The sequence below is a fragment of the Amyelois transitella genome, chromosome 5, assembly GCF_032362555.1.
Source record: "Amyelois transitella isolate CPQ chromosome 5, ilAmyTran1.1, whole genome shotgun sequence".
Lineage (NCBI taxonomy): Eukaryota > Metazoa > Arthropoda > Insecta > Lepidoptera > Pyralidae > Amyelois > Amyelois transitella.
Window position 1 is genome coordinate 12,422,917 of NC_083508.1, and position 10,213 is coordinate 12,433,129.

The window sequence follows — 10,213 nt, forward strand, 5'->3', positions numbered from 1 at the left end:
ATTGTTAAGGGTATCCACTTAATGATAAATCATTAAGATGGTCATTTCATTCGATGACAAACCGAACTAAGCTTGTTGTTTTTCGTCAAGTGTTTCAAATGACATCTCCATAATTATTGTAGCCTAACAAACATCTTATACAGGAAAATTATTTAAGAGTGAAAAAGATAATAAGCAACTAAATTAACTTTTCACTCCTGTAACCGAGTGCAAAAACAGTTTTTTTTTTCAGAGTCTATCCTCAAAAGATAAAACCAAAAAGGTATCTTTTAATTCTGTGCTGAAAACCATCAATTAGTCATCGGATATACCCATATTTTCCTAACATTCAAAATGATTTAATAAAAATTTCCCCAAAGCCTCATCTCTCTTGAAGAGACGTTTGAAAAGTTAAAGTTAAGTTAAATGCTTCAATGATTAAGTGATTGATTATCATGTCGGTCGGGAGCGATGTACCCCGTCGATAAGACGAGGGTGCTGTAATCGTTCTAAACACATTTTGATCCGTTGTGATCCCCTCGCCTTTATCGATTGAAAATATTCTTTTTACCATTTTGCAGTTGTTATTTGAAAAGAAAGATATGATAAACTGTCATTACACTGTGGCAGACCACGCGCAACGTAAAATTTTCGCGCGAAATATTATCGCTGAAAGCGTCGGCGTCGCGCGAGTCATAGTATAGGAGATGAAGTGGTCTAATTCAATCATATATTGAAAATTTGTAATTTGATTATTAGTCTTCATCTTCCTCCTGACATTAGTCCCACACGCCTTTGATCATGGATCCTTTTTTGGTGGTTGGGTGATTCAACTTTTAACACGAAGCGTCTTCAATCTGACCTCGGCATCCTTCACAGAAAAACATATGATCATGGTAGCACATCCAGTTCTCTCATTGTGGTGGTTTCCTCGCGATGTCTTACCTCGCCCTTACTTTTGTTTGTAGCACATACTTTTTATAGTATCAGAGATATAAAAACAATAAATTAATGAGAAATCCATCCTCATTGTAGTATGTAAACCGCACCTTAGGAGCGCTCCATCGGAACAGCCAATCAATCACAGCTGACATGATGACGTCATCCATTATCAATTATTGACAGTGCACGGATCGGATGCCGGCCGATTTTCCAAGTTTTATGCCTTGTCCCCCCCCCTACCCCCTCTTCTTGCTCTCCCCCGCGGTTCTGGAAGTAGGGCTGACTAATTCATATTCGATAGGAATAATTTGAAGCGTCAGTGGTAGAGCGGTTATGGCCGTACGACAAAAAAGTGACATTTTCCAAATTTTATGCATTGACGCCTCACATCTCTGCATCTTCTTTCCCGCATCTTTGATAGTAAGGCTGACTTACCAATCTTAATAAATATTTTATAGTCAGATAAATTTACATATAATCACGTCTATATCCTTGCGGGGTTGACGCTTCGCGCCTTTTACGACATTCATGGGAAAGAGATGGAGTGGTCCTATTATTTTTTTCTAATGGTGCCGGGAAGCACACGGCACATTAATTTAGAGCTTTATATTTAATATAGAATATAATATCTAGTATAGTATAACCAAATATACACATGTATATATTTGGTATGGGTCTATAGTATATATAGTGTTGTAAGTATATTTATTATACATTATTAAGTATCACCCACACAAAGGTTCTCTGCTAAACTTAATGGTAGACTGTTGGATTATACTCGTACTATTAACATTAGGTCCGCCTTTTATACTTTACAAATTGTTATTGTTACAATAAGTGGCCAGCAACCTAAATGAGCAAAGTTTACTCAGTTGGACTGTTGAGGGGTTAAAGAAAAAATAAAATAGAGAAAAGTACAGCGCGTATTGGGATTCTTCTTTTAGGCGATGGGCAAGCAACCTGTCACTATTTGACTCTCAATTCTAAAATTAAGCCAAATAGCTGAACGTGGCCATTCAGTCTTTTCAAGACTGTTGGCTCTGTCTACCCCGCAATGGATATAGACGTGACCATATGTATGTATGTATGTTAACTATAACTGAACAGAGAATGAGTGATTTGTCTGTTCTAATTCAAAATGGCCGTTGGCAACCCTGTGCTTTTATGATCCACCTCCGCGAGTCTCGATTGATCATACTAGTTTAGATGGAGTGGATTCATGGTAATCTAAGTTTAAGGATACTGCTTCGGAGACTGCTTTATTTTTTTTCTTTCGAATTTCACTTGTCACTATTTGAATCTCAATTCTTATTAGGCGCTGCAGCTGAATGTGGCCTGTCAGTCTTTTCAAGATTGTTAGATCTGTCTGCCCCGCAAGGTATATGGGCGTGATATGTATGTTTGTCTGAATTTCTGTTTTAAAATAAATAAATAAAAAAAATAAATAAAAATCTTTTATTTTCAGACAACAAGATCCATATAAAAGTTAGTAGTAGGTACTTACACTATGTTAGTAAACTTTTATTTTACTTGATTATTTCTAACGAGTTAGGCAATCACACAATAATGTGTGAGTTTCCTTGATCACCCTCCTCACCAGAGACTTCCACAGCGGGGACGTGTACCTGTCCGCCAAGGTGTTCAGGATGCTATTGCAACATTTAAGCAAGATGAGGCCGAAGATGGTGCACGCAAGCTCAAATAAGAAAATACCGTTATTTCACTTTCTTTGAAATAACGTGAAAGAAATTAAAATAACGGTTATTAATAACGAAAATATTATGTGGACTTCCGCTTATCCCTTTAGGTGTAGAGGCCAAAACACCAAGTTCACAAAGTGAGTAATTAATTTAAATCTAAACAAAATTTAAGCACCTTCAAATACTTATACTATCATTTATTCGTTTTACCCAACCACGGACAGTTCGCGTGAACCGGTTTAATCTGGTTCTATCCGGCGGCGGGCGGCCCGCGGCGGTGTTTAGCACCTCATTCCGGTGTATACCGGTTGAAACAAGTTAACATACAAACCCGCGACGATTCTGAACCGTTTGTTTGAAATTTAAATCGCTTAACTTCACCACCTTTGAGAACACCGGATATTTGTGGTCGATTCGGGATATTTAACACCTTCGCAATTAAGGTTAGGCGTTCTGAAAGTTGGAATTTTGGATTTAGTTTGCCGTTTGATCTTGTTATGTCGATACTTATGTATTGACGTTACAAGCTGGCATTTCTTTAGCTTATACATACATATAGTCACGTCTGTATCCCTTGCGGGGTAGACGGAGCCGACAGTCTTGAAAATACTGATAGGCAACGTTTAGCTATTTGGGTTAGAATTGAGATCGAAATAGTGACAGGTTGCTAGCCCATCGCCTAAAAAAAGAATCCCTAGTTTGTAAGGCTATCCCTAACTCGCCTTTTAAGACATACATGGGAAAGAGATGGAGCGATCCCATTATTATTTGTATTGGTGCCGGGAACCACACGGCAACAACACAATACAACATTTTCACTCTGCCAACTTCAGCCCGTACCCTATCAATCAAATGAGGATCATCTGAGAATCAGAGAAGACAATATTTATATACAATCACTTGATCTCAACGCGAATATTAATCTTAACATTGCATAAAACATTTTTGGCACGTCTGTCTGTTTATATGTACGTGTGTTTGCTATAAAATCAATAACTTTTATGCCGTGTGGTGCCCGGCACTAAAGAATGGGACCACTCCATCTCTTTCCGATAGGTGTCGTAAAAGGAAACTAAGGGATAGTCTAAAAAGCTTGGAATACTTCTTGTATAATAATCAGTTTGTTAGCCCTCACACATATCACGTTTCTATCTTAAACGGATCAGACAGAGTTTTCTATCAAGATAATGCCAGTTTCTAAGCTTGTCTATGTTCTATTCCTAGAGTGCACCTTGCACCTTACAAACATACAAGAACTATCAAAATCTTTTCATAACTTGAAGATGAGTCACAAAAAAATACTATCAAATGAGTACTTCCCTTTTTTCGATTCAGTCGTAAATAGTCCAGATTAACCTCGTTCGCCAAAAAATTACGTCTACATTAGAATGACAAAAGAGCCAGGGGGAATAAACAGGAAACCTGGATTACTTGCGAGGTTGAACCGTGCCAAAAATAGAAGTACCACCGCGGTCGTTGGCGCTGCAGTGTTTTGTGATTTTTGCTTATTTTGCTATCGCTTCCAGAAACAATAGTTATAATATTATAGAGTAGTTATAATTAGATTTAAGTGATGTGACGTTAATAAATGATACCTTGTTTCCATTTTTGAAAATAAATCTATTCTATTCTAATAGATTTATAAATTACGAGTTTCGCCCGCGTGAATTAACAAAAAGCGACAATTTAACACCAAAATAAAAAAAAGATAAATTAATTTATTCGACGTCAACCAATGTTGTGAAACCAAAAGATATTACAATTATTGAGTGATATGAAGTATCCCATTACAATGAATAAATTTTTGAATTTGAGTTTTTGAATTTGAATTAAAATTTGCCACCTACGAAAATGCGCTGAAATAAGCACACCACCTTCAAAAAGCAATGAATTAAACGCCACCTATTAAAACGGACGAATTTAGCGCTACCCACAAAAAACGTTTTTCGCAAATCTTTCAAGGGGCTATAGTTTGTAACGTGATGCAAGGTCCTATATCCTCCTCCAAACTCTAAATTGTATGTGAAATTCAAAGAAGATTAGTTCAAATTTAAAATCTTTTTCTTTTTTCAAAAGTTGTTCAAAAGATGACGCGCCAATAAATGAAAAGATGAATGGTATTAAGCCTGGGTTGGTATGGACACATCATGAGAAGAGAGGAAGGTCATGTTACTAAAAGAGCCGTAAATATAGAAGTGAAAGGTTTAAGAAATAGAGGAAGACCGAAAAAGAGATGGATGGATGGCGTAAGGGATAGTATGAGAAGAAAGGGAGTAACCAGTGAGATGGCAATTGACAGAAGTAATTGGAAAAAACTAACATACTGTGCCGACCCCGCGTAGAAAGTGGGAAAAGGTAACGACGAAGAAGAAGAAGTTCAAAAGATGACGCGTGAATAAACAAACAAACAAAATAACTTTTGCATTTACATTAATAAATAGTTGAGACGTTCTTGAGGTACGGAACCATATAAAAATCTTCAGCTGACCACAAGCTTGACATCCACATAAATATTTATCATACAAACTCATTACAATATAAATAAAGCTAATGGCCGCGTTATTTGCAACTTTTCTCGTATTTTTCGTATATGTTAGTCAAATGAGACTGAATAATGAGCCATGATAATGACTGTGGTTAAGGAACATACATACATATATATGGTCACGTCTATATCCCTTGCGGGGTAGACAGAGCCAACAGTCTTGAAAAGACTAATCTGGCTGATCATTATTAATTTGCTTAAAATAATTTTCTTACAAGCCATTATCATTTTTTCCAAGACATTTCTTACGGTCTATATAATAATGTGTGTGTATGTATACCTTCAGATCCGTAACAATATAGCTGGTAACCCTTTGTCTCGCGGTGATTAATGTTCTCCCCACAAGATCCGCCTTCCTGCTACCGAAATGACTACGAAAAGTAGGGATTTGAACAAAAAAAAATCACTCTTCTTCCATATATAAACTTTTTAAACGCATCTCCTAAACAACTGTATATATAGAGATTTGAAATTTTAACTTCAATCGTTTATCTAAACTTATATTATACAGCTGAAGAGTTTGTTTGTTTGTTTGAACGCGCTTTACTCAGGAACTACTGGTTCGAATTGAAAAATATTTTTGCGTTGAATAGACCATTTATAGAGTAAGGCTTTAGGCTATATAACTTGCTGCAACTATAAGGAGCGAAGATATAATGGAAAATGTGAAAAAAACGGGGGAAATTATTCATCCTTGATGGCTTCAATGATGCCCAAAACAACTATTCCACGCGGACAAAGTCGCAGGCACAGCTACTATCCGTATAAATTAAAAATTTCTTAACTCAGATATTTGGACTGCGCTTTGGTAAATCAGTCAATCAGTTTCATCTATTTTAATAAAACGCAAAAGTGACTGACTGGGATGGAGAAGGAGTAGGTTCGTGTAAAAACCTGATTCACCAAGGTCTATGGTCAAAGGGCACCCCGGGCATCTCTCCAGAGTGGTGAGAATGCAACCAGGACGAAAAGCCAGGAGAAAGAGAATAAGAGAGATATTAAAATGTAAAACACCGTTGACAACTACATTCGCAAATTACTGCGTCATAAAAAAAAGGAAATGTGGGCTCTATGCCAAAATGGCGCGCTAAACTCAGGCTATCTGATATCTGACTCACTTTGCAATCGAGAGGTACTCAATATGAGGCACTCAAAGTATCTCGTAAAATCGGTTAATAAAAGTCTGTGTCGTAGGTCATTTTTAGTGCATTTTGTTTACGCCGTGTGGTTTCCGGTACTAATAAAAAAAAACTACTCCATCTCGTGCCCATGGATGTTGTAAAAGGCGACTAAGGGATATGCTTGGCTTATTCTTCTTTTAGGCGACGTGCTAGCAACCTGTCGCTATTTGGATCTCGATTCTATCTTCTAAGGTATCAGACTTTTGAAGACTGTTGGCTGAAAAGTGACATCACAGACTAGTTTTAGGGATGTAAATAACAAAAGACAATCAGTTTATTCGTGTGTGACTTAGGTCATATAACATAAATAGAAACGGCAAAACAATTTTAAACTATATATTATGAACGTTGGAATTGCATTTGGCAATTCCTTTTAGTTTAAGCTATAATAAAATGTTTATTGTAACCCGATCACGTTTCAAAAATATTTTCTTTCTTTTCAAAGAGAGAAACAAAGACATTTTTAATCAATAAAAGTAAATCCCAACATACATTTTTGTACAAAAATTCACTCTTATAAACATAAAACTCTTTTTTCTACGTGACTACCTCATCAGTAATCATAATCATTATCATTTATTCCTTGAATATGTTAACAATATAGGTCTTAATTATTTTTAATAGTTTCGGTATGATATCAAGAAACATGAATTATTAAACCACAACACTCGCTATTATTTGCAGTCGGGTAACAGCCCAAGTTCACAATTTAAGCGCTCACCACGCCCAACTTGCCGGCAAAACATGTTTACAAGAGCCGAAACCTTTGTTACTTCGTGGAAATTCGTCTCTCAGTGCGTCCCGAGCTCGAAAACCCAGGCGAAAATGAGATAATTTTTCTTTCAAAGTTGACCTAATGATAAAAAAAAGTCTATGCTACTACACCCATTAGGTAAGATGTTTTTAAAAGCTTTTATTTGTGACCCCGTTTGTGAGAGGTTGAGTTTTAAAACTTTTATAACACGAGTTTCATGCATAAATATTTGATTGATGATAGTGATTCGTTTCTTTTATAACTATGTACTATTTTCATGTTACTGTGTAAATTTTTATGCAATAAAGATATTACAAACAAACAAATGTTTTGAGTTTGAGTTTGCCCTTTTATGTTACATCATTCATATAATCACGTCTCTATATCTCTTGCGGGGAAGACAGGGCATGCAGTCTTAAAAGACTGAGAGAATCACGCCTTTTTCCCGGAGGTATAGGCATAGACTACATCTTTCCACTTGCCACGATCTCTGTATACTTCCTTCACTTCATCCGCATTCATAACTCTTTCAGGTAAATTAAACTATTAAAATTTTATTTAAAAAAACTTGCATACTTATGTAATAAATTATTTACATTATTATCAGTTTAAAACTGGTATTTATAATTTACTAGATGCCGCCCGCGACTTCGTCCGCGTGGAATCAATCCCGCGGGAACTCCGGGATAAAAAGTAGCCTATATGTTATTCTGGGTCTTCAGCTACCTACTTACCAATATACCATACGTAATCGGTTCAGTAGTTTTTGCGTGAAAGAGTAACAAACATCCATACTGACATCCTGACATACTCACAAACTTTCGCATTTATAAGTAATATTAGTAGGATATGTCATCATTTAAACAGTACAACAGGTGTACTCGCTGTCATGTTAATTGTGACATATGGAATTCTGCAGTATTATATTGCTGACATGAGTCTTATTAATATTCATTGATTTCTCGTGTACATTCTAATACACAGTGAGGCAGTATTGTATGACATGTAATTATTGTCTTACAACATTAAAGCCTCACATAGGATTTGATGCGGATGAAGATTTTATACGTACATTTATCGCGAAAATAATCTTAATACATTCATACATACATATATATGGTCACGTCTATATCCCCTGCGGGGTAGACAGAGCCAGCAGTCTTGAAAAGACTGAATGGCCACGTTCAGCTATTTGGCTTAATGATAGAATTGATATTCAAATAGTGACAGGTTGCTAGCCCATCGCCTAAAAAAGAATCCCAAGTTTGTAAGCTTGTCACTTAACCGCCTTTTACGATATTCGTGGGAGATATATGGAGTGGTCCTATTCTTTTTGTATTGGTGCCGGGAACCACACTTGATAGATATAAAATTCTAGAAAAGTGAAGATTCAAGTTACAAAGATGCAATTTCAAATAAATTTCACAATTTCTACGTATATTAATTGAAAAAAGCACTTTAATTTGTGAATTTATTATTTGAATTTCATTTGTAATTTTAACATCAGACGGAAGATCTTGTCGCATAAGAAACGGCAAGGGTTTTCCTCTGAGATTTTCAGATTAACGCGGCGACGCATTAATTAAAAATTAGTCGATAATCGGTGCAAAGAACGTAGGCGAGTGTAAATAGGAACGTTTGAAGGTGGAGGCCTAAGCAAACGTAGGTACCTACCTTGATCAATCGTTGACATTTTGGTGAAATGATTAATTAAGAGTTTCCCTAACCCCTCTCGGTTAGGGAACTCTTGATTAATCATTACCTAACGGCGAGCTTGCATAAAGACGTTAAAAGAACCACTCCCTTTTAGTCCCATGGATGTCGTAAAAGGCGAGTAAGGGATATGCCAATAAACTTGAGACTCTCAAACGATGGGCTAGCAATCTGTCACTATTCGAATCTCGATTCCATCATTAAGCCATACCACTGAACGTGGCCTCTTAATCTTTGCGAAGCTGTTGAATCTGTCTGCCCCGTAAGGGATAAAAACGTGATTATATGTGTGCATAACGCGTAATACGTACGCCAAGATGGCATATACTAAGTGCAAGGTGTAGTTTTTGCTTAACCTTAACAGTAAAACACACAATTAGGTATATGTTACCGTGTGGTTCCCGGCAGTGCCATGGCGGTTCAGTAGTTTTTGCGTGAAAGAGTAACAAACATCTATACTGACATCCTGACATACTCACAAACTTTCGCATTTATAATATTAGTAGGATTTTCTTTGAGGTACATATCCAGTCCCTTCCTCTACAGGTCAGAGTAGATCTTGCGGTAGGTTCTCTCCAATTAATTAAAAATAATAATAAATATATACTGGACAAATTACACAGATTGAGTTAGCCTCGAAGTAAGTTCGAGACTTGTGTTACGAGATACTAACTCAACGATACTATATTTTACAATAAATACTTACATATATAGATAAACATCCAAGACCCAGGCCAATCGGAGCAAGTTCGTTTCTCATCATTCCCTGGCCGGGATTCGAACCCGGGACCCCCGGTGTCACAGACAAGCGCACTACCGCTGCGCCACAGAGGCCGTCGTCATTTAACACTTTGCGGCGCGGAACTGAAATTCGAAAATTGACAGTACGGCATATGCCGTCTCTAAAAAAGATGGTATAAACGGAGCTACGGTGATAACCGAGCCTTGACTATGGAATCCTCGTATAGTCCAAGATTTACTGGCAATCTGAGATCTACTCAACTTGAAATTGTTAGGTCCAGCTTCCGCGTCTCAAAGTGTTAAGTCAGCAAAGGCATGGGAAATATTTATATATTTAATCTGAAACTTACCCGCGTTAGTAAGGCTCAAGCTAGACCCCATAAGACTGCCGCATTATTGTAAAAAAAAAATCCTGTAACAAAAAGAAAATATAGTTTAATAATAAAGCCGTGCCGTGTGGTTCCCGGCACCAGTACGAAAAAGAATAGGACCGCTCCATCTCTTTCCTATGGATGTCGTAAAAGGCGACTAAAGGATAGACTTACAAACTTGGGATTCTTTTTTTAGGCGATGGGCTAGGAACCTGTCACTATTTGAATCTCATTTCTATCATTAAGCCAAATAGCTGAGCGTGGCCATTCAGTATTTTCAACACTGT

General features: G+C 36.9%; 1 protein-coding gene across 2 annotated transcripts in view; it reads right to left on the reverse strand.

Annotated features, from left to right (window-relative positions):
* The window catches only part of LOC106142273 (disintegrin and metalloproteinase domain-containing protein 22), a 421,117-nt gene extending 411,159 nt beyond the window's left edge, over nt 1–9,958 (reverse strand). For both annotated transcript variants that reach the window (XM_060954904.1, XM_060954903.1), the window contains exon 1: nt 9,906–9,958. In XM_060954904.1, coding sequence (XP_060810887.1) covers nt 9,906–9,936 — 31 coding nt within the window. In that variant the 5' untranslated portion in view covers nt 9,937–9,958. The remainder of the gene's footprint in view (nt 1–9,905) is intronic.
* Between the last annotated feature and the right edge of the window lie 255 nt (nt 9,959–10,213).